The sequence below is a fragment of the Dendrobium catenatum genome, unplaced genomic scaffold, assembly GCF_001605985.2.
Source record: "Dendrobium catenatum unplaced genomic scaffold, ASM160598v2 original_scaffold_153559, whole genome shotgun sequence".
Taxonomy (NCBI): Eukaryota; Viridiplantae; Streptophyta; class Magnoliopsida; order Asparagales; family Orchidaceae; genus Dendrobium; species Dendrobium catenatum.
The window spans coordinates 269223-295889 of NW_021471987.1; the positions used below are offsets into that span (position 1 = coordinate 269223).

Below are 26667 nucleotides of genomic sequence, written 5' to 3' on the forward strand. Positions count from 1 at the left end.
GGAATTGCGCAAAGGCGGGCCTCAAGGCGAGCCTCATATTACGCAATTTTAAACCATGGGATAGGCAAGGGTATTTAGTTCATTTTTTTCTCCGCAAGAATCTAGCAAAAACATGAGAACGGTACTTGGTCGAAAGAGTTATATGATTAGAAAGTTTAAGGTTTGATAGCATCTACTAATCTCATTTTTGTGTCCTCCATTCATATGTTTTCTTCAATCCCATATACAGAGGCACTCATATTTAGCTGCGCCACTGAGATGTTTGTTACCTAAAAATCGCATAACAATTTAAAAAACCACCGCTACATCCTCCCATAATTTACGTGATGCGTTGGATGCTATGAATGAGAAAAGAGATACTACGTAGCAAAGATAATAGAAAAGTGGCTTGGAGAGCTTAATCACGTGAAATTTACAAAGAGTGAAGATAAATTATTCGATAAAGATAAAGACTTCAAAGAAAATGGGATTTGTATATTATTAAATGAGAGACTTCAAATAAATAAAATATTATAAATGGGCAAAAGGATCAGAATTCTAACAGTTCATAGGAGTTAGCTCAGAGAAAGTTGCATAAATAAAATTGTAGTTTAAGATGATATATCAATTGATATTTAAAGTGGTTGATATTGGAATAATACAACATCTTATAATGAAATTCTATGGACAAATAAGATATCAATGATTGAAGAACAAGCACTCTGTCCCCAGTTTTTAAGAACAAAGCAAAACTTATAAGTCAAAGGCTAATGGAACATAAGCTTAGAAAAATTATGTCCATAATGGAGAATCAATTCATTATTATCAAAATCCTAAGAGTTAATAGGAATTAACTCAAAAGAAATTGCATAAAATAGGACTTTAAGTTAAGATGATATATCAAGTGAAATTTAAAGATTGGTTGATATCGGAATAGTATAAAATCTTTCAAATAAGATGTCAATGATTGAAGAAAAAGCATTTTCGTGCCAGTTTATAAGAACTAAGCAATCTTACGAGTCAAAGGGCAATAGAACATAAGCTTAGAAAAATTATATCAACAATGGAGAACCAATTTATTATTATGCAACATCTGTTGTAGAGGTGAGATTTGAAAAAGACGCTTAAAGAAAAGTATACAAAGCAACAGTACAAAATTTAAGAAGTTTTTTATTGATTTTGAAGGACTGGAAAAGAAAAGGAATAGATATAAGAACAAAATGAATAAAAGCTGTCCAAATTTTATGAAAATAAAGTTTAACACCCATACAATACTTGGTAAGAATAAATGAAATATGAGGATTCATAAAGTCAATCGCAAATAATCTGGATAAGCCTTATGATGTAATGATGATGATGATGAGGTCATTAATATTTATCATAATCAACAAGAAGTTTACTTCTATTTGGATTTTACTAGCAACGCAGTTTAGTCAAAGAATTTTTTTTCTAAATGAAATTGCCCAAGAAACCTTTCTGACCTTATTTTAGGAATAAAGAGATGAAAAAATAGAATGAGCGCAAGAGAAAGAGGATGAACGGAAATGAGAATGGGCAAGAGAGAATAAGGCAAATCTGGATGCATAATTTTAAAGAAGAGAGAAAATTGATTGGATTAAAAAGATAAAAACGATATTTTAATTATCCTTAATATAATCTAGATAGAAGAACCTATGAATAAATCAAAGTAAATATGAGGACCAAGTGTGGTCGTTTTAAACCATAAGACCTATCATTAAATAATGGCATACATGAGTGACCTAAATATGATAAATAATTAAATAAATCACAAATAACAAAATCCACTAGAAAACTATAGAGCAAGAATACATGCTAGTCAATTTAATTGTTCAGTAGATAAGAATGATGGCCAGATATTGCAATGTGAGGCCAAAGCACCCACTTGTTCACAAAAAGGTTCCACACCATAGAAGTAAGTGTTATACCCCATAACATGTTTTATAAAGTAGAACTCCAATAATTCCTTGATCAACTCTTAAGCCACCAAAGTCATCAAAACCAATTAGAAATCCTCCCAAGCTATATAGTATTTGATGCCTAGAAAATAAACAATTTATCTTCCGAGGTTCTGCCAAACCTAGCACAAACTAGGGAATATTGCTAAAAGGTTTCAATATAACGTTAAGCTTATCAATCTACGAGAGAATTTCAACACATAAACCATCCTTAAGTTTACAAAAAGGTCAAGCGCATTGAATGATTAAAACATGGGTGCCTGAACTTTATGATTGTACACCATCTGTCATATCACGAGGTCTTCTAATTTTTCAAAATAATTATCGATGCACTCTTTTTATTAAAGGCAAACAAATATTATCATCAGTCATTGAGACGAGTATAACATGAAGTAATTGCATAACATTGCTAGATGAAAAGAACTACAAATAAAATACACTAAAATGCCAACATGCAGCAAATAAACCAACTCCCAAAAGTAAAAATTTCCAAGGTCCCTCATTAAGAACATCTAACTTAAAGCCTGATGTATTTTCTTTCTTTTTCCCCAATCCTGTTATATGGAATTTGACATTTCTTGTTAGATAGTTCTTCTATGCTAGAAATGCAAATATCAAAGCCAAAAAAAAAATTTAGAACGCCGATATCCCCAACAACACCATAATCATCAAGAGCAAAACCCCTATGTGGCTCCAGATTAAGAAACTCATGTGACTAGGCACGAGGCAAATCCAATTTGCTGGGCTGGTAGGCCGAGAAGATGCTAATTCCAAGAAGGATTCAAAGTTTTGTGTATAAACCAAATCAAAAGTAGTAGAAACTTCCAACATAGCATTAGAAGAAAAAAATTTGGCCAAAATAATGATACCCGCCACCACAGTTATAAGATTTCCTCAACTCTGGGTGTGCCTTGAAACATCCTGGGAACTTATGACCAAACAATTTTCAAGAAAAATAATAAAGAGGAATGTCTTTGACTTTAACTTTTCCAGCGGCCACTAGCTATGAAATCAATCCAATTTTCTTTCTCTGAAGGCACAGTATACCTTTTGATCAATAACATAGCAATTGACAGCCTAGATAGCCTAACAATAGCAATATCCATTTAAAGCGGTTTAACAAAAATTGAGCCAACATAATACAAAATGGATTGATTAAGTGGTGACTACATAGACGTGAAAAAATAACACAAACTAGAGTAATTGGATATTTGAAAACATATTCAAAATGACATGACCACTATAGTATGTATGTATATATATATATATATATATATATATTTATATATTAGGAACCTATCCACATGGTATGACCTTCAAGACAAAAGTTTTGAATAATCATATTATTGCACTAACTTAATAAGAACAATGACAAAAATCAGTAAATCGAACAGCACAACCCCTAACTAAGTGCAGATTGACCATGAATCTACAAACATCCTTCATAATAGGATGATCTCATGAAAAATTTTCAAAAAGGGAGAAAGAAAAAAGATATAGCAACACAGAGATTTCCTCATCGAACAAAATACAAGCTAGTTTATCTTGAAATGAGGAGGGCTGCTTGTGATGAGTTGTTATAGACGTTCGCTATAAATATTTAGGGAAATTGAATACGTAGAGGACAAGGACTCTTTTCTCCCTAATAGCCCTATAGTAAATAACCATGGAGTGTAAGGAAAAAAGAGACTCCATGTAGGATAAGCCCTAAGACGGAAGCATAAAAATGAGAAAGTACCTGGGGAGGAGCAAGTGAAATTTATGGAATGGTGTTCTGAGAAATGATCTAGAGGCAGGGCAAGCAATGAGGAACAATGTCTAACATGAAGAGGAGGGCAAGGGCAAAATTTTCAGCAGTTGCGAGACAGACCAAAGCAAAAAAAGGACACTTTTAGGGGTTGAGACCGGTGACGGCATATGCTCCTAAACTAAGAGGAAAATGCCCCACATCAGAGAAGCAAGCATCCAAATCATAAGCAAGGGCATAATAGAGAGTCATCAACACAGAGGTAGAAGAAGCAAATAATACAAATTGGCAAAAGGACCAAGTAGCTAAGGAACCGAATGAGCACGAACACAAAATAGCGATTATGAGGTACAATCGAAAATGGGGCAAAGCGAGAGTCAAGTGTAAGACAGTACAAACGCATAGTAGAGCGAGAGATAGAGTGCTAGTGAATGTGAACACTTCATCTGATAAGCAATTGACTCATGTAATTTTTTCGAACTTAAAGAAATTGGATTGGAGAATTGTAATCTTCATTCTACACTCAGAACAACCAATACAGCAGAGGGTGTTTTTTTTTTTCCTTATTACATCAAATCAACGCTTAAATGCATTTTTTCTTTTAACTGCTACTGCAAATCAACGCTCAATTGCATTATCTAAAATAAGAACATAATAGAAAAAAAGGAAACAAATAATCATATTATTTACTATATAAGCCTAATATAATCCTCATATATATAATTCAAAACTCTCTCTCAAATTGGATAAAAAAATATTTACCATTCTCAGCTTAAAACACATATTCTTCAAAAATTACCCCAGGAAGGGCCTTTGTGGAAAGGTCTATAATTTGATGGTGAGTTGGAGTATGCTAAAGTAATATAATCTCATTATCTACTCATCCTTAACAGTGTCTATCTTGACATGTTTTGTTCAATCATAATGTACAAGATTTCTAACAATATTTATTGCAGCTAGATTAGCGCACAATAGCTTCATTGATTATTTAACCATATTATTCCACATATTCCATGCCAATTCTATAAGCTCAGCCTCAGTGTTGCTTCAGGCAACCACTGTTCAGTCACGTGACAACATTTTCCCCATACAAATGTAAAATACCTTAAGAGGTAGACTTGTAATCCATAATTAAGCCTTTAAAATCAGCATTAATGAAGCATAAATCTTCCAACATGAGTTATGTTCGAATAACATTCCTTTTACTGAAGTCCTTTTCAAATATCTTAGAATTCTAAAAACAACTTCAAAATGACTTGTAGTAGGGAAATTCATAATTTGGCGGGCCACACTTACTAAGAATCCAATATTAGGCCTAGTGTGAGAGAGATAAATGAGTAAGTCAACAATTCTTTAATATCAATCCTTATCAATTAGCACACAATCATCTTCGGTGTTTGGCATTCAAATTCATGGGAGTATTTTTAGCTTTACACCCCAATATTCATGTTTCTTTTAAGAGTTCTAATAAATACTTAAATTGTGAGACCGAGATACCCTAACGAGGTAGAGCCACATCCATTCCCAAAAAAATATTTTAGATTTCTTAAGTTTTTAATCTTGAATTATTTGACAAAGAAATCTCTTGAGTTTGCTTACTTCATCTACAAAGTCTCATATAAAATGATGTCATCAAAATATGTAATCAAAACAACAAAATTGTCTTCAGGTAATCTTTTGACAAAAGAAGTATGATTAGCTTAACATTGTTTAGACCCATAAAATTTGACCACTTTTGTGAATATGTAGAATCTAGTGGGGATTACTTCAAGCCATATAAGAATATTTTAAGTTTGCAGGCATTGTTCGACCATAAGGAATTTCCAAGTAGAGTTTTTCTTCAAAATCACCATTAAGGAAAAAAATTTTGATATCCAACTAAAAAGGAGGACAATCCAAATTATTCCTAACAGATAAGAGAACTCATATTGTATTTAATTTTCTAAGGGAGTAAAAGTCTCTTAATAGTTGATCCCATAGAATTATGTAAGCACTTTTTCCATAAGTCAGGCCATGAACTTCTGTATATTTCGATTATCCTCATATTTGCTAGTAAAAATTCATTTGCAGCCTAGTAGTGCTTTCACTGTGGCAAACCATTAATCTCCTATGTTTTGACCTTTCCAACTGCTTCAATCTCTTCGAAGATGGCAACTTTTCATTCAAGAATTTTAATTGATTTAGCAATTCACATTGGGGTTTGTACTTGGTTGATATTGGTAACAAATAATACTAAGTAACAAATGTGGTGATTTATACAATATCTTGCACTTTTTCTCAAAGCAATTAGTACGTCACGATTATTACTAATCAATTCAATATTTACATGTTCATAGGAGGCATTATCTAGGGAATGTTTGCTGGTGTCAGGACTCAACTTGAATTATTAACCTTACTCAAGACATGAAGGGAGCTCTGCTCCTTCCTAATATTTTTCCCTTCTATAATAAATAAGTATATCAAGTTTTTTATGAGTAGCCAAAAACAGAGTTTATTCTGTGTGATTAATCGAACTTTCTCTAAAGTTCATTTGTTCTTGGTTGAATAGTTCCAGCCCTTTAGGAATGGAGTTCTGCCATTCAATTGCTATCTTATATTTAGTCATACTGAAAAAAATATAGTATAAAGAGGCACTCAAGCTGAGGAACAACAGGACAGATTGTCAATCAATACTAGAGATCGATGATAGTAGATGGTCACAAGATATTGACAACAGTAGATGGTCACAAGATATAGATGATTCAAAATAGAAAAGTCTAATCGATGGATCTAAGACTACAAGAGATCAATGAACAAAGTAGGAAGATCCATGGAGCATAAACACCGGTTGGTAAGAAAGCAAATATGACTACCATTGCAGGTTGACGACCATAGGAGATTGATGAATCAAGCTTGAAAAGTCTGATTGAGGGATCTAGCAAGAAGAGGTCAGCAACTCAAGAGGTGACTTCAAGTAGAAGCCAAAATCTTGTGGCCCCTGTTAAGATTGGAGTTCGATGGGGATAAGGGAGCTGAGACAAATAAGTAAGTCATGATAAGGAGTCAAAGGAGCGAGTTGCGATAGTGAATCATTGAAGCAGAGTTGCAACAATAAGAGACATAAGCTATGAAGATAAGTGATGTCGATGATGCAATCACTATAAAATACCAAAGTAAGTCAAAAGAGGGCAATCGTCGTGTGACAATTTAAGTTGAGAGATGATCTGATATGGAGATGAGGCTCATAATGTGAGCCCCGGTCTAACATAATGGTGTCGCACCCATGAAGGATGAATGAAGTTGGAAACATAAGGCCACCACAGCTTAATGCAAAGGAGCCAATGTGATGTTTCACACGACGCAATCAAGCATGTAGAAGAGCAAAGGGGTGCGAGGATCAAAATTCATGTTCTAATGCCATAAAAAACTGTGAATGAGAACCGTATTTTTCCTTCAGTACTTTTAAATAGTTAAGAGAAAAAAATAAATAGAGAGGAAGTCATTCATTTTTTATTATATCAAATCAACCCTAAAATACATTCTTTATTATTTTCCTATTACAACAAATCAGCTCTCAATAACATTCTTTAAAACAAGAAACATAATAAAAATAAAGGGAACAAATAATAATGCTAATTAAAATAAAGGAAACAAATAATCATGATAACTAAAATAAAGAAAACAAATAATCATGCTAATTAAACTGTATCAGATACAGCCCTCATATTTGAATTTCATAAAACTAGTGGAGAACTCTTTTGTCCATTTTACAAATTTTCAGAACCTTAGATGGTTTGGTCACATCAAAAGGAAGCCTTCCGATGACCCGGTTAGGAAAGTTGAGGTATTATATTTGACTTATGTTAAGAAAGGTAGAGGTAGACCTAAAAAGACTTGGTTAGAAAATATTAGAAATAATAAATAAGAATTTGACTTTTAATAGGACACAATGGCCAAAAAGGATTCATGTAGCCGACCCCACGTAGTGGGACAAAAGCTTGATGTTGTTATTGTTGCTGTTGTACAAATTTTCAGAATCTGGTTGAAGTTTATACCAACCAAAGTATTTCCTAAGACAAAATTACAGAAATAAAGTACTTTCAAAATCAAATTACATAGTCATAAGCATATGCTAAGATTTGTTAATACTGCAGTTGATCAGAAATACTAAAATTTATACCACGTAATGGGGCATTAATCGTAGGATGAGGAGAACTCCTTGATGGTGCAGACTTTGCAAGAAATTGATGAGTCGTATGAAGTTGTTAGGATAAAATAAGAGAACAAAACTTTTCTATTTCAGTAGTCATTTTCCCAGCAATTTTAAAATTCTCAAAAGGTTATATAACACGTACTAAACAATAATAGATGAGAACTCCGTTTTAAAGAAACAACAAATAGCTTCATTGGTTAAGGGATTTAGCTAGTAAGTACCAGGAACAAAATATCTGCCTACAAACATCATTCACGGTTTTAACACCCTGGCTGCCAAAATGGCCGAAATTATTAAGTCTTGGCTTGAATCTTATCGATTATCCAATGAATACAATCATAGAAACCTACTTTGATGTGGTGATATAGAATCTTTTTATAGAAACAAGGTGATATAGAAACCTACTTCTATGTAGAGTTAAAATCAACATAGAACATTGTGCATAACCAAAACATAAAGACATTTACAGGAAACTTACAATAATTTAAACATGACTCCTATATTTTCATTAAAACAACTACGTGTAATTGTCCCAAAAATCAAACATGAACTCATATTTTTATTTACTTGTATGTATTTATGGATGCATAAATGGATGGATGGATGTATTATATATCTATTCTTCACAAAACACCTCAATACCCGATTACGCAATTTTAAATATTGACATGTACAACGCTACACAATAATTTAGGATATGTGTCACCTCTAGATTGGCTGCAATAAGGCAAAGTTAATGGTCGGGAGAGTTGTATATCGTCGAGCGACTTAAGAGAGGCAAGTAGGTGTAGGGAAAATCTATGGGCAAGTACTGAGAGGAAATGGACATGTAGCTAGCAAATTCTCTTATCAGGTTGGTAACTAGTGTAGGGGCTCAAGGACACCTTGTCATGAAAAGCGAATAGAGGTGTTTGTAGAGGTAAACAATCCCTGAGCCTAGTAGCAGTAGCCAAATGGAGTGTGAAGTCCTTGGGGTAGGCACTTTCATGTACCTAAGTCTAGTGAGCCGAGAGGAAGATTTGACTGAGATGAGTAGCGATCTGTTTGCTCGGTGAGGAAGTTTTTGGTCGCCCAGCGTAGGACAAGCTCCTTAGCGAATGTGAGCGAGTGACACTCGTTATTCTCCTTGAGCAAGTTCCTCTACTAGTCCCCGACGAATCCTTTAAGGGATTCGCCCAGCAATTACCCTCGTCACGACTCGATCACTACTTGTTAAAAATACCTAGGAAGAAGATTATAGGTATACAATAACGATAAAAGAAAAAGGCATTTTAATAATAAAAGAAATGTTTTATTACATTACCATTCATTAATTTTTTTAGTTCCCACAGTTTTTTCAATATCATTATCAATTACAAAATGTTAAAAACCTCCTAAAATAATGTAAAACCCGCAAAAAAATGCCGTTTTAGACCTCGCACGCTTTTCGATGTGTCGCGACGAGTTTTAAGAGAAAATTTGAAAGTCGTCGGAATTCGACGCAATAAATTTTATAAAATAGAGCGCAAAATTCTGAGCGAAATGATGTATAGAACCCATATCGAATTTTAAGTATTTTGAGAGTTAAAATTTTCGGAAAACTCTTAATGACAACTTTGCCCTTGATGTCATTTGAATAGAGAAGAGTTTAAGTGAGATCTTTTAGGTAATTAGGCAATTAATATGAAGGCATTCCATTCTAAATAGGGGACCGAAATGTTTCGGTCCTCCATTCGTTTTAGTGGCCTAAACCGAGCGGAGAAAGAGGGAGAGGCGGACGGGTAAGGCGGCCGGGAAGCTTCGGGCGGCGGTTTCCGGTGGCCGTTCGTGGAGAAAATTGTAGGAAAATCTAAGGGAAGGCTAAGATAAGTGTTTTGCAAGAGCTTTCTCTCCTTTTCCTTGAGTTTTCTCTAAGGAATGAAATTAGGGTTTTTGAGGAAATGAGAGATTTCTTTGAGATAAGTTTAGGGAAGGGTTAAGGGATGTTTTTAAACCCAAATGTGATTTGTTTTTTATGAAAAATGTGAATTTTGAAAATTAGGGTTTCACTCAAAGTGGATTTTCTTTGGAGATGCCTTCACAATAATAGTTCTTAATGACATAAGGGACCCTCTAATTGAAAAATAATGCAAGATTGATGAAAGTTTTGAGTTTTAAAATTTAGGGTTTTTCCCTAATCGTAGAATTTTTTAGCCTTATGGTACCAAAAGGTTTTTAGAAGGGTTTTAGAGACTAATGTAGGGCTTTTACATGAAATATAAGTTTTTCATAATTTTGATTTTAATTTAATCCGAAAATTAATTGTATTTTAATTATATTTTGAGTGTTTTTGAGTGTAGGGAGAGATGTTGCATGCATCAAAACTAATATTTTGACTAAATCCTAATTGAGAGAGAATAGGAATGAGAGATATCATGAATGGTGGGAGGGGTTTAATTTGAAAACTTAGACATGACATAAGGTTGAACTCTTTTTTAGCATAGATTAAGGATTTAAGAAGTTTTTATGGAGACTAGTTATATTTACACAATATAACACGTTGTGTATGTCTCTTTTAGATATTGAACGTGTGGAGGAAAGGATTTGATCGGACAATTGGAAGTGGTGCGCAAGTTAAGGTAGGAAAAATGTGAATCTTTTAAATTCAGAATTCTTTTCTTTCCACGATAGCATGTTGATGTAAGCACACTAGTTAGAAAAGCCAAGAACAACAGAACAAAGAGTAGAACTAAAACCAAACTTGATTCAAATGGTAGCAATCATCTATAACATCAAAAATTCGACGAAGAAAGCTAGAAGAGAATTCAAAGAAACAAAGAAAATAAAAACAACGCTATCCTTAGACAACCGTCAGAGCGGGTTCCTCACATACATCGAAATGTAGGTTAAGTAAAATAAGTGTTTTAGGGCTAGCAAACCGATGGTCCACCACTGCATGATAGTCCAACTGATCAATCCAAACTCCTCCAGCAAATGCTCCCAAATTAGCCAACAAACACCACCAAAACTCAAGAAGAAGGATACAGATGGAGTGGAATTTGCGGAGAGACGAAAGAGATTAGAATCCAAGACGAATGGTGAAAAGCACTCGCAAGTCTTTCCTCGAGAGAAGGGAAGAAGAATGAAACAAGCTCGCAAGCTTTTCCAATAACCCGCAGGTCAATAGCAAAAATGCTCTCAATATTCAACTACTACCCCTCAAAACATCTCATATTTATAGGTAAGAAAGGGGAATACAAATAGCCACTTTAATGAATTTTCACAAGAACCCAAGCATCATAAGTCACGGAATTCCCTCAAGCATTTTTCAAAAAACAGCCCAGCCAGGGAACCGAAGAAGCAGCCACGGGAACCAAAGAGGCCCGCATAGAACCGAGGAGCCAAAAGACACGAAAAGGCCACCCAGCTCGGGAATCCAGCAGCCAACCGGAAAACCAGGGAGCCATGGCACGGGAAACAACCAGCACAGGAAGCCCAAAAACAGCCACGGAATCCCATGGGACAAAGATAAATATTAAAGAAGAAAATGGGAGGAGAAGGGAAAAGACCACTCCAATAATGAATCCAACTTATGAGCTTACCTTTAGAACATTAATGAGCTACTAAACTTTAGCTCATCATTAATGAGCTAGCAACTAAGAAAATGAGCTCAACTCCAACGAACTAACCTCCTCCACACATCACCATAGGCCCCAAAACCTTGGACCATAAGCCAACCCGTGAACTAGCAGCAGTCAAGGACCAATCGAGCCAGCAAACCAAAGGTCTACCAAGCCCCAAGCACTACCTACCATGATCATTGGATGCTTTCCCATCATTGGATAGCTAAAAAAACGAAAAAAACATACTAATGTTCAATATAAAATAAAAGTACAAAATATTTGATAGCATCACATGTCCTTGTATTGTTATGAGATTCTTAACATTATTGCAATTGTGTCTTTCTTCTACATCCTAACACGCTCCTAAATGTCATGCAACATGCTCTTATGATTAGCTTAAATATATGTGCTCATGAAGAAAGATTTAAAGACACATGACCATATGCCTACTACAATGCACATGTTTTCTTTATGTGTTAGTTTACAATGCAAGTGCTTTTCTCATATGATAGTTGTAATACAATGATATCCTTCTCATGTAATGCTTAAAGAAAGTACTTAGCTCATGTCTCTTTCTCATGAAACCATGTAATCATGTAGCATCTTATGGAACAATAGACCATATGCATGAAGGATATACTAAAGTTCTTTTATGAATATATAAGAATTATGTGCATGTGTATGTTGACGCGGAAGTATTAATGGTAAATGAGCTCTTTTGAGCAATGGTAAAGGATGTTCTTTTGAGCCAAATGGTAAAGGAGGTTCTTTTGAACCAAATTGTAAATGATTGGCCAAACAAAATGTACCTGATCAGTACAAATGATACTTTCGAGATGGGTGATTATAAATTATGTAATATATGATATGCATAAGAAGCATCACATGAATCATGAAAGCAAGCCATGTAATGTACAATGATATTGGTTGCAAGTTTATCCAAGGAAAGAGGCTTAATTGATGACTTAGAGGCATGCTAGTTAAATGTTATGACTTATTTATTGTTCCTATACTAGAAGCATTTACATACATGTTACCTCTCTACCTTGTCTTCTGAAATTTAATTGAAAAGCATTTACCTATTAAGTTGTGACTCACCCATGTTGTGGGACACTTTTCAGGAGGATCGGGTAAAGGATAGATGGCGGATAGACCTCCCCTCACGTACCGTCGTAGTGAGACGACGGGCGGCAGGTTCCTTTTTGAGTTTTTGATGTTTTGGTATAGATGGTTGTATAGGTTAACCTTGATAGTTAGTTCTGTTTCGAACACTTCCTTTTGTATTGAATCTTCATGTATATGTTAACTTTAGTTTATGAATGAAATGAAAAATATTTTACTTGAAGTTCTTTAGAGGCTCTTTCATCATGTTGAGAATGATTTTGTGTATGTTTGCAGACATGTTAATAGAGAAATGTGAAAGTTTTTATTAATTCCTCATGTCCGACATTAGTTCCTGCCTCGCACTTGCGAGCTAACCGAGCCGGCTCGTGACAAATAAAAAATTATAATATCAATGCCCTATTGAAATTAATTGGAGTTAAAATACTCCACCCTATGGTCATCATTAGCATTGGAGTTTGTGCTCTCTTCAATGACACATTCATCTTAATTTAGAAAAAAATAGTTTCCAAATATGGCCATCAAGAGAGAGATTAATAACTTCAAGTATCCAATGTCATTCATTGTAATTAATGTATCCCCATCAATATCCCACAATTTAGTGTCTCTTGAGTATATTTTGGGTTTCTCCCAAATAAAAGCCAAAGATTTGTATGCAAAAATATTAAATATTTACCCTCTAAAAGAATAATCTTGTTCCTCTTAAGTGAGTTAATAAAATTGTATGAATGACAAATTCTTTTAAAATAGGAAGGGAATGTGGTTGAGCTAATTAAAAGAAAAATTTTACAATCGTGGGGAACTAGCACCATAAATCATCCACCAAATATTTTCATTCATAGTGCCTCTAAAAGCTATAGAGTCGTGATCAACAAAAGCATCACTAAATACATAGAAGTTCGCAAACTACAAATTAACATTTATCTTTATTCAATATTTGAAAAAATATATATCTTTAAGCATTTATTCTTGTTTAATATATCTTCATATATTTATGTTGGGCAACACGCTTTGGAGCTTCACTTTCTCAAACATGGTTATAATACCCAACAAAAGATTTCATCTAATAGGTAGGATTCATGGTTATAAAATGGGGTAGGAAAATATTCATGAAAATTTTACAAGTCAACTTGAATTGAGAGAGTGAGCTAAGAATGAAGAAGAGTATTGATTTTATTTCATCGTTGTACAAGAATGCCATACACCATCCAATAAAGATGGAGCTTTAATATCACCCTTTCCATCATGTCGATATATAATGACTTTCACCTTTTTTATTATAGAATCGAACATGTAATACATAAGGTATAGACAAGGCTCATCAGTATTAGCCACTCTTAATATATCATATATTGGCTCTACAAAAGCAATAAGTGGTTTTTGTCCCACCACAAATCATTCAACATTTTCTGCTTTGCAAATTTAGCCTTATCTACATCATCTCTCTATATATGCTCAACTTGTCACTTTCATGGTCTACAATCCATGTTTTATTGTTTTGGTCATCTAAGCAAATGATCGTTGAAGCAAAACGAATCTCAACTATAACCAAAATGTTAACATAACAAATTCATCAAAAAACTACAATCTTATTGAATGATTAATGATGAATGTATTAATGAAGTTTGCATCGCATGTTATGTTTGTAATCCAATTCCATTCTTGTCACATTCTATATTCTTTGGAAAACAAATACTCTTCAATGCAAGATTCAATGTATGAACACCACAACGAGTACAAAAAAATGAGGTTACTGAGTCTTAATCAGAATTCCTACAGCTCCGCAAACTACTGCAATATCAGTGTGATTACTTAGAACCACTTCATAGGAACATACCCTATAATAATTTCTTATCTTCATACACTTCTTCAGAAGTTAATGGCCTTCATAAACATAGGCCCAAATTCCATAATTGCCATGAAATTAATTAAGGGTCTTCTTTGTGCATCTATTCAACCATCACAAATAATAGTAACTCCCTTCTCAAGCCTCTTTCATGGTTTACATTGCGCAATCAGAAGCCCGCCTCAAGGCTTGCATTAACACAATTAAAAAAAAGAAGAAAAATAAGATAATAAGATGTATGCCTCCACCTCAATGGGGTGAGGCACACCTCAAGATACACTACAACTCAATTATAGTTTAATTTTGAAGAGGCATAAGCCTAAAAAATTAGTGTTTAGGTCATTTTAAATTTTAATGTGTGCGCACGCGCATATACACATATATGTAAGTGCATACATAATTAAATATATTTAATATACCTAAACCGATTCGAATTTGAGAAGAACCAAATAATCTAAAAACTCACAGCTACACGATACGCCATGTCATCGTTGTCACTACAATATCGTTGTTGCTTCTCCTCCAACACCTATTTTCTTATTATTAAGGAGAAGAGAAAGCAATTAATTATAATGATTATTGTAATGAAGACCTCTACGTGGTAAGAAAAAGGGAGCCTTTTGAATTCATATATTATGACATTAAATTACTTTTTTATGTTAAACTATAAGAATTTTTGTTAGCATTGTTTTTTGCCTTATATTGCTTTTAGTGGCTTACTTTTACTTTTCATTCTCTTATTTTAGCATCTTACTTTAATATTAGTACAGTATTTATTATTTTATATTTTAATTAAGTTAATGGCTTAATTTTGAAGCTTACTGATGCGGACATCAATACGAAGATTTGGCGCATCTATCACAGGCGGCGTCGTAAATCGACGGCCATTATTTAAATTTTCATTTATGTATTATTTTCTGAATTTTAGCTCTTGTTTTATGTATTTTCCTATTTTACCCCTAGGATAGTTTATGTGAGTGTCTTGGCCCAAGGGCATTTTTGTAATTTTGATTTTCTCATGTTATGGCCTATATATAAGGCCTTAATCTATTGTAATGGGATGGTTAATGAATATGAAATTTTTGTTTTTTTTTCACACTTGTGCTCTTCTTGTGAGAGAGCGTTTGTGAGATTCCTATGGGTGGAATCGAAGTTGTCACCAGCCGCAGGATGGGTTCGGGCTCGTGATTTGAAGTCCCTTGGAGAAGGGCAATCGGATCACCCACCAACCTTGGAGACGGCCGGGTTCGTGGTTTTATTCTTTTCGTTATCTTTTCATTTTCTCCTTGTCGACATCCCCATCCTCCACCCAAGCCATCGGCCACCTCTTCACCATCCCGCCGGCCACCTTTTCACAACCCGCCGGCCACCTCTTCACAACCCGCCGACCACCTCCCTTCCCTTTGCCCCAATTATTAATTGTCGTTCCTAAATTGGAGGGATTAAGTTAACGATGAATTTGAATTCAAAATTCAAATTTATTTATTGCTTAATTCATTCTTAATAATTAGGCATTTCATTATGTCATCAATTCTAAAATAAAATCTCAGAATTTCCCCCCAATTTCAATCAAAACTGAAATTAAATTTCAGATTTTTGAAATTTCAAAATTCAAATGGAGTGAATTATTTTCTTTCCTAATCCTTTTAAACCCAAATTAAGAAGTCTTAATTGTTCCCTATCATCCACCTTTGGAAACCCAAAATAATAGCAGCTGAAATTTTCAACGGGCCAAACGTTAGTTCTTTCCTAAAAAAAACTGCCATGGGAATTAAGAAAGAATTTCCACCTTCAGCTCCAGATACAGCCGGCCTCCTCTCCTTTATTAAATTGATTTTGAAATCCATTTCCAAAGCCTAAGGCCATTCATAACTTTCCAAAACTGAGAGTGAATTTAGGAGTTAATTCTCTAATTCAACTCGTCAATCCCGTAACTCCCACCTGGCCAAAAAAAAAAAGTGTTTTCCTTGATTTCAATTCCCGTCACTCTTCCTTTCCGTTGCTGGCAAAACTCTCCAATTCCTGCACATTAATTCCCCCCTTACAAATCACTCTCCAAATTCCACCTATCGTGGAATTTTCTGCCTTCTAAGGTTGCAGCCAGAGAATTCCAGCAAAGGAAAGTCAATATAGCTTGCTGCCAGAACCCTCCTGCTGCTGTCCAACGCCCTCTTATAGCTGCTGTTTGGAGTTCCTGAGCCATACAGCCTGCTGTCCACTTATGCCAGCAAAGATGTCTTGCTGTCCAGCGCTTTGGAAGACCACGATTGGCTGTTAGAATGATTCAATCCTCCTACCCGAGAATTTTCTCAGGTTTTGAATAAAAACCTGAAGAAAATTTCAGATTTTGTGAGCTGGGATAAACCCAGATTTATTTCAGTTTTTGCAAGGAACAACCTCAGATTTTGGAGAAAAGATTCTCTCCGTAGCAAAGCCGGCGTTTCCGTTCTACATCACTTACACCTCGAAATGCCTTGAGGCTTGCACCTTTCCTTAATAAAAGAAAACATCTCAATACTCGATTGCGTAGTATCAAACATTGGCATCTTTGATTGGTTCAAGCATTCTTTCAATAATTGTTCATTCTTTTTGAAACAATATTATCCTCAATAGATTATAACCAAGAAGAAAATATCCAATAAGTGTTTTGTTGGCTGCACATGAGAAAGCACTAAAGTAATAAATATTTATTGCTAAATAAAATGAAAAGAACAGACAAGAGATTCTTCATGCAAATAATCTCTAACTTGCAATTAAATACTCTTTCAATAGCAATAGATCCCGAAGCTTTCCTATTTTTTGGGACATAGATATGGACGCTAAATAGATGTTCACTTAATTGTGAGCTACAAATATTGGATGAATTTATTTTGCCCCAAATGAAGGAAGGGGGAACTTCTGAAATGCAGCGTTCTTCTTGTCTTGCTCACTTCAGCATCTAATTTTGCACTTCCTGAATCTGTGGACGTTATTTTGAAGCATCATCAAATGTCTTCCCCAAGTTTTTTGGGCCAAGTGAAATCTATCTCTAAAATGTCCCTTTGAACCTTTTTTTTAGCAGAAATTACATTAAAATTCTATATGGCCTCCTGATCCAATTGCTCCTAATTTGTTTAATTTGATAACATATGCCCATAATGATTATCCCATCCTTTATGAGATTATTATCAACCATATTAGTACTCATCTCAAAAGTCCATATCCTATTAAATAATAAAAGAAACTTAAAAATCTACAAGTTAATTCTACTTTTATGATTAAAATTGCCAACTACCTAATAACTAAGCCCATGAATATATAGCCTATATATTCAAGTTGTCCTTAAAACTACTTAATATATAATAATACTTTCTTAATATATTTATAATACAATCAAAATTGCATGAAAAATAAATTGAGTCAAAAAAAATCTTCGTAACATCGTGGTCTCATTCAAATTATATTTAAAAAGCAAGATAATGCCTAATACCGTGTCAAAGTTGAAACTGTGTTGTTTGCGAAGATTTATTTGTTTTAGTAACATTGACTCCATCATTATAATGTTATGGAAAAAATGGAATGGCATGAACTAGATTTCAATGGTGGCTGAGATAGCTAGCATGAGGGCACGGGTTTAGGGTTGAAGATGGTTTTAAAGGTCACAACACAAAACAGCTTCAACTGAATGGGATTACGGACTTTGAAGAGAACGACCTGGCTTCAGCTTTGATGGAATGACTTTAAAGGGCATGGTATGGCTTCAAAGAAGAAGAGGTGGAGATGCCAAACAACCACCAAAAAAGTAGATACGCAAAACATTCGTCAAAAAGGGGAGATGCAAGATGGTTTCGTTCAACCGAAGAGGTGGAAATGCAAGAAAATCCATAGATGTGATCGTATCGCGGAGTGCTGGGGCAGCTAACATACACAATACTACAAGTATAATTTCCTTTGCAAGTTTCGATTTTAATTTCCATTATTTCAGGTTATGTGTGCCCTGCTGTGTCTGATAAGTGTCAAGTCCAAGTTCACAGTTAAAAACTTTCAAATAATTTCTGAAGTGTCACACATGTTGAGGTGTATCGGAGTCATGTTTGTATCCAAACATGTTTGACATCGACAGCATACTTCATAAGGCATGATTGACAAGAAGGGTGTGGGAAGAGGACAACAGGGAAGAAAATAAAGAGGTGAATAAATATGCTACTACAACAATATAAACAATAATAGCAAAGGACATTATTAGTTGCTGACAACACAAGCAATGCATTTAATGGCAGATGACATAAGATGCTTAAAGTTCTCAAAGATCATAGAAAGCTACTCCATTGATCAGCCTATGATGATGCAAGAAATACATTTAGAACTAAAATCATTCCACTTCATTGACATACTCTGCCTTTATTCCAAGGATACATAATGTTAAAACAAGGATGACTAAAGAATTTTCCTGAATGAGATTGTGGATGCAACTATACCTAAAAATAAATAGTAGTGGTAAAAATAGGATTTTCACCATACATGAAACAATAGAGCCAATATCTACTAAGAGCTATTTCCAAAATTTAATTTTCAAATTACTGCACGAAATAATCACAATATTTTTATTAACATGGATAGATTTAATTGGATTTAACAGCATCAAATAGTAAATATATCCACACAAGGTTTAGTTGAAAACATAGCCAAATTAAATCTTATCAAACCTAGAAAAACAGAAAGCTGTTACGTAATAAATCAACAACAGCAATACAAACATGAAACAAGCTCAATAAGGAATACATTCAATGCTTTGTTGAGAATTATTGAGTTTAGATAGCTTCTCAGTTAATATCTGTGTGCTAAAAGCGGCATCCATTCCTCCTCTGCTAACAGTAAATCTTCATGAACATAGGTGATCCCTGCTCCAACAGTTAAAACAATTTCAGCGCTCTATATTTAAGAAAAGTTAAGGTATTTTTATATGAAAAAAGCAAATTTGTAAACATTCACAAAAGACAGAAAATCATGATGTTTAGCCCGCATGTTCAACAACCTGAATGGAAGATAACCAAAATATACAAAGTTTATAGGCACTTAGTAATAGAGGAACATGATCACAAGAGTCCAACTAAGGTGTTCCAATCTAGAACAATCAAAGTAAGTCGACCAATCAAAAGGCAAAAAAGATAGATCCAACCCTTCAAACATCAAACTATCAAACTATTAAACCAAGTAAATTGATAACCACAAAGAGAATGATCAGTCAGACAAAAATCAAATATCATATTATGAAGCTCTTCCATAGAAAAAAAAAATTAAGAACACACCAGTACCCAAAAGGCTGAATACATCTTAACTTATCCCCCTCACCCACAAATAACAATATAATCAAAACCTTCCACATACACATGCCATGCAAGCATGCAAATATTAAATAAAAAACTATTAAGAAAATCTGAAGAATAAATAGATAATATAAATGACTTTTTAAGAAAATCTGAAGCATAAATAGCCAAGTAATTGTGTAGAAAAGCATTCTATATATAACAACTGATGCGGGCAAAAATCCGGGGGATGGGGGACCCGAGGATCTCTGCCCACAAAGAGTAGGGTAAGACCTTTACTAGATAAAAGAAAAAGACTCCTACATAATAAAACGAACAAACTCTTACATTTCAAATAAAATAAAGACTTAGAAATTAAAAGACTTACAAAATAGGACTTGAACTCTTACAAACTTGACTCTATAAAAAATTAAAGGCACCCTAAACTTGCTTTACTTGAGAAGAAGGATACAGGTGGGGTGTAAACTTGCGGAGAGACGAAAGAGATTAGAAGCCCGAGAAGAAAGGTGGAGAAGAACTCGCAAGTCTCCTCAAAGAGGTGGAAGAAGAAGGTGGACAAAGATCGCAAGCTCCTCCAAGAAAATCCCAAGGATTTCTTTTCAAAAATTCATATATCACTTTTTTAAAACATTACAAAACCCCTCATATTTATAGGTATGAAAGGGGGAATACAAACAGACACTTAATTGAATTCCCACAGGAAACCAAGCACCACAACCACGGAAAAGCCCCCAGCTTTTCACCGGAAAATAGCCCGGCCAGGGAACCGAAGGAGCAGCCACGGAACCAAAGAGGCCCGCACAGAACCGAGGAGCCAAAAGGCACGGAAAGGCCCCCAGCTCAGAAAACCAGTAGCCCACCTTGGGAACCAAGGAGCCAAGGCACGGGAAAACAAACAACCTTGGGATTCCAAAAGCCATTTTGGAATTCCAAGAGACAAACTTAAATTTAAGACATAAAAACTATAAATAAAAATTACATAATTAAGATAACTAATGAACTAAAACTTAACTAATAATGAGCTAACATTTAGTTCAATAAATGAACTAAAAATCAGCTCATAAATGAGCTAAATTCCAGCTCAAAATTTATTGAGCTAGTAAGCTCAAGGGAAGTCAAAACCAACTTATTTTGGGTTTAAGTTGACCCCCCTTTGCCTACATCAACAACATAAAACTTACAAATACTAATATTTGATAAAGTCTGCATTTACTAGTTATTGTATTTATTAACTACCACTAACCACCAACCATTCAGCTAATTCAAATTTACTTTCCAACCACAGATCATCCCCCTTCTAACAAACTCATTTTATTAGACTAGTTATTTTTTAGGATATGAAAGGCATAGAAATAGAAATATTTTGGGAGAGAGCATAAGAATGAAAGAAAAAGAGAGAGAAAAAGATTACTCATTTTGGGGTAAGCGACTATTCAATATAATGAGTGGTTCCCTGAATATTATGGGTGGATGACTACCCACTTTATCTCATGTAATTTTTTTTACCGGTAAGATGATAAAATCCTTTTCCAATCTATGTTCAACTTTACTAATTTTTTTTTTTCTAATGAATTGTACATTTGATGGTTATTATACTTCCCAACTGCTACTTACCACCCATTATACACATCATTCAATTTTTATTTGCAACCATTACTTACCACCCATCATCCACATATTCAATTTTACTTTCCAACAACCATCCACCTTCCAATAACCACATAAAATTGGCCAACAGTTCCTTTTCTATGCTTTAAAGGCATGGATATGGATGAGTTTGGGGAGAGAACATAAGGGGGAAAGAGTGAGAGATTCCAGGGTAATTAATTTCTCAATGTAATGCACAAATGAGTACAATTAAGACTTTTAAGGTTTAAGGTCCCAATTTAATAGATAAGTGAGTTCCCATTTGTAGAGTAAATCATTGATAGCGATGATGAGTAAATCCCACATATTGTGCGAGTGAAAACTTCAAGTAATTTTTCTTTCGGAATAAATGAAATCCCTCTTTCTTTCTATATTCAATTGAAGTTTCCTTTTTTATAGGCTACATCAAATTGATATCAAAATAAATTTATCTATATTTCAACTCAAGCAATTTCATAAGCTTGATGAACCATGATGATACAGATACTTCGTGAGTTCAAGCTGAGTTTTCTTCAATAAAAGGAAGATTAATGAAGTATATATTGGATGGTTATAGTATTTCACAACCACTACTTACCACACATTCACCTCATTCAAATTTTACTTCCTAGCAACCAATCATCACCCTTCCAAAAGTGCATTAATTAGCCAAGAGTTCACTTTTAGGTTATAAAAGGCATACATATGGAAAGATTTCAAGAAAATACCTAAGGATTTTAAAGTGAGAGATTCATCATATTTGAGTGAGCGATTCTCTAACCTAATAGGCAAGTGAGTACCCTTTGTGTGAGTAAATCTCCTCTTATTATGGGTAGTCGGGTCCCCATAATTTAGGGTGAGTGAATCTCCACATTACTCATATATTTTTCTTGTCTTTAAAGGAAATTAAACCCCTCTTTCTTTATACATTTTTTTTTGGCTACATTAAAACTTACCTATGTGCCTATGGGGACACAAATATATATATATATATATATATATATACAAAGATCTAGTCATTTTGAGTTGCCATGAATTTATTTCAAGTGAGTCATCCTCAACTTGAAGCAAATTGATTTTGGGTCAATTAAAATCAAATGATTATCAAATAAGTTTCAAGCTTCAGGCCTAATAATTAGCATTGTCAGACACAAATTTTCAAATGATAAGCCAATTCACCATTTTAAGTCTTATTAGTAAAATGATTCTCGCATGAAAAAAAAAGTATCCTCAATGTATCCAGCACCCAATCATGAAACCCCTTTAATGCAACCTCCTCATCAATTTTCAATATAAAATGGATGGTTGATTATCAGTATGACTGAGAAAACTATTTAAACATTCAAGATTTGGTTGATGAAAGCCCAATTATATTCTTACTTCCACACCTTGCAATGGCAGACCATTGGGTGAAAGTTGAATGAAATGTGCATACTCATGCTCAAGGATAAAACCATGATTGAACCTCATCATACAATGAGTCTATTCTTCTTAATATTCAATTGAAAGATGTCACCCAAGTAAGATGCATTTAACAATGATAGATGCCAAAAAAAATAGCTTGCTTGAACACGGCAACATTGGCAATTGTTTCCAAAAAAAGAATACTGAAGTCAATGAGCATACTATCATAAACTATAGTGGGTCTAACTTGACCATGTCATGATGATAATGGACTTCTCGACTGCTTAACAATAAGGAATCAAGGTCAATTTCACTCAAGAACTTGTTTGAGGCAGGCATACCATCGAAAATGTAAAAATTAGCTAATGCCTACGCAATTCAAAGCTTTTACCAGATATATGCCAACCACAAATTTAAAACTAACTATTAAATAAATGTGTTAGATCTCAACTTCAGTTCTAATTCCATCCAAGTAATGTCAGTCTGCTGCAACATTCTTCAATCTAATTATGAAGTTCAACAAAAAAGAAATGTGATAATTACAACCTGCTGGCAGTAAGAATGTCAATATATCCAGCAAAGATCATCTAAATTTTCATTAGCTGTAAGTGTACAACTTGATGATCACTTCCAAAATTGGAGCAGCCAACTAGAATTAACCTAGCCATGGCAGAGCATCGTTATCACATAGTCTATTCTGGTATCAATCAAGGAGTGTATCTTATCATATTTGTGGCATTGTAAGAGCCTTTAATGCATAAGATGCCACCACCAACCATGATAGCAAATTCGGTGGCATAGGAAAACCAAAAAACAGAAGTATCGATTCACACTATGGCATCTTTCTACTAACCACTGTAATGACAAGTGCATGACAAAAGGGCATAGAAACACATTGAATCCATGACATAATATAGCTGACCGTCTATAGGCTAATGCATGTTTAGATGAACATCTGAGTAGCAAGCTCGTCATGCTTCTTATAAGAGAAAGAAGTCGAGAATTGTAATTTTAGCTGATGTCAAAAAGAGGGTGAAACACTAACATGTGGCCAAGACCATGAGAACATATATTCGCTGATGGGTATATAGGATAGAACTGGCAACAATGCTTCACACTATTGTAATTCAAGTTCAAGCAAGTTATGATGTAAAAACCATGCACTCAAGTTGAAGTTCAAAGAAAACCCATAATTCTTAGTTTAGGATCTAAATTCCAATCTATCCTTAACATTTACCAGGCCATAGCTAGGCAAGTAAAGACTCAGAATTAGAAGATTACTACATGTAAGATTTGTGAAAAGGAAGGTACATAATTGATACAGATGGCCAAATTGTGCTCCAAACAGCAATTAAAGAAAAGGCGTTTCAGACATCATAATTTGATTTTAAGTGTCATGGCCAAGAGCATGGCAGCCTTATTATTATGCATCCTTCATCAGTAGTTTCCAATTTGAGAATAGCCGATCTACAATCACATGAAACATGTTTGCTGATGTTATCTGGTTGTGCTATGCTATTTGGTGCAAAATAAAAGTCATTAGCAATCTCATGAAGATAGAAAAGCTGCTCCGCAAGTAAGTTCACCCTTCATGTAGGCATCAAGAAAGTGCAAGGTTACAATGGTGTTATTTAAAATTAGGGAATAGCTTACTTTCTAATTAAGGCTAAATAGGATGTCTTTAGGTTAATTAGCATGTAGATGTAACTAATTTCATATAAATTAAACTTCAGTTAGTCCAGTTAAATTTGTTTCAGTCAATCAAATGTAGCATGTAGGAAGTCACCAATTAATGACAAGAAACTTAACTTTCATTTTTGTTAGGCCAAATTTCTAAATGGAATTAAATTATAGTTAAATTACTATAGTTAAAATAATTAACCAATCAAAGATCAATTAAATGAAATAGTAATTAATCTTAGGATATAAACCTGAGATTTAATTAAGGATTAAATGGGTTTAATATGCTGATTAGTGCTTAGATAGGACTAATTAAATATTATCAAATTTCTACAAAGCTAATTAAAAGAATAGAAAATATTAAAATATCACTAAGCAATGATTAGGTTATCATTTTAGTGCTTAATAAAAGCTTCAAAAGGCTAATTAGGCTAACTAAAAAATGGATGGTACAATTTAGGAATAATTTAAACTTAACAAGGATATAAATATTAGAAAAATAATGGCATTGGGGCCATTAAACCTGAAAAGTTTAGCCAATCAAGTCGGGCTCGAAAGCCCCCAAAATTGAGCATGAGGTTTCACTAATCAACCAAGCTCAATGTGAGTTCCACTCTTCTCATCTTCTAATGAACAAGCAAAGATGAATGTGACTCTAAAGAGGAAATGGTCGGAAATTAATTAGATATTAGGAGAGCAAAAGAGAACTAGAATTTTTGATTTTATATTACTTTGTAATTACCCATGAATTGGATATTTTTAAGTAAATTCTAGGCTAATATTTTAAAATGAGCTCACTCATGAGCTGACAATTCAAGTCATGACTATCTCAACATTACCTTGGCTTGTCAAGCTCAGCTCATGAGTCACCAATCAAGCTGAGATCAAGCTGTCTCAGGAAACCATTGGCTCAATTACACCCCTATTTATCATGCAATAACACAAGCATAAAAAAACATGTTCTTATATTTTATAAAGAACATGAGTACATCTACACCACATATTTTATCAACCAGCACAAGGTGGGTCACCCACAGTAACCGTCTAATGAACTTTACCCGAAACAGCTTCATGACCTACTTTACCAGAAGCAGCTTCATGACCTGCTTTACCAACAGCAACAGCCCAACAAAACGAAGGCAGTAAACTCAGTGTGGAGTAATGTCGCAGCATTGTTCTATTGATACAACTGATTCGCACCCCACTAGCAGAATTACGCCTTTTAACCACATTAATTTAAAATCTGAAAAAAGAAGTGTAAGGTAATTCCTTTACAAGAACTTTAATTCGGAGCGTGAAACTCAAGCATTGCAGCAACTATCGATCCCTTCGAACCATAGAAAGAGGAAAACCAAAGAAAAGCATCACCTTCCGACTCACTTATCATTCACCTAACTGAACATATCATGCGAGAAACCCATGGTCGAGAAGCACGAAAGAGAATACACTACAGTTTTTTCCCCCATATGAGGTGAACAACTCCTACCTTCAATGGCATGAAAAATAAAGAGTGGGGAAGAGGAAAACCGGCAGAGATATTTTAGGAGGGGGGATAAAGCAGCACCAGATTTCGAAGCTTCTCCTGCTGTGAAAACGCCGGGTTTCACTCCTTTGCATCCAGATCAGAGGGGAGGTTTAAAAACTTCTCCAAAGCGAAGAAGAGGGTTGAAAATGCCCCGAAACTCGCTGCAGTTGGGCACAAGGGTGGAGAGATACGGAGAGGAGAGCGCCCGCTGTCTGCTCCTCTACTCGAGCTCTTGGAGGTAGTAGGGTTGCGAATTGCAATCGTCCCAGGGACCGGTTCGTTCAAAGAAGGCAAACCAATAATACTTGAACAATTCGTCGATCCGACACCAAGTAATACTGGCTTGCTTTGCTATAGCTTCTTTATTATTTGGTAATAGAACATTTGTATGTTTGAATGGCTTTTTTTCTTAATTATTTTTTAAAAATATAATTTAAAAAAAGCTTTTAATAATAAAATAAAAAAATATAAGACTTTCTTTGAAGTTGTTTAATGAATATTTTTGTGATAGTCGAAACAATTAATAAGAATTAGTTTTTGAAATTATTATTTCAAAATTGTGCCCTAAAAATTCTTACTCTTGTGCATAACTCGAATTATGATTGAGACAATAGATTTTAAATAAGTTGTTTCAAATAGAATATATAAAATTGGGACTACAAGTGTGATAAGGAGACCAATTG

General features: G+C 34.3%; 1 protein-coding gene across 3 annotated transcripts in view; it reads right to left on the reverse strand.

The window, feature by feature from the left end:
- LOC110095690 (regulation of nuclear pre-mRNA domain-containing protein 1B) overlaps nt 1–26310 on the reverse strand; it is a 99643-nt gene extending 73333 nt beyond the window's left edge. The window contains exons 1-2 of one of the 3 annotated variants that reach the window (XM_020821326.2): nt 26024–26310; nt 19205–19323 (exon numbers count right to left, since the gene is read on the reverse strand). In XM_020821326.2, the coding sequence (XP_020676985.1) occupies nt 19205–19280 (76 nt within the window). In that variant the 5' untranslated portion in view covers nt 19281–19323; nt 26024–26310. Of the gene's footprint in view, nt 1–19204; nt 19324–25517; nt 25677–26023 lie in introns of those variants that run through there. The other 2 variants (XM_028692251.1, XM_028692252.1) reach the window with 2 other exon arrangements.
- Between the last annotated feature and the right edge of the window lie 357 nt (nt 26311–26667).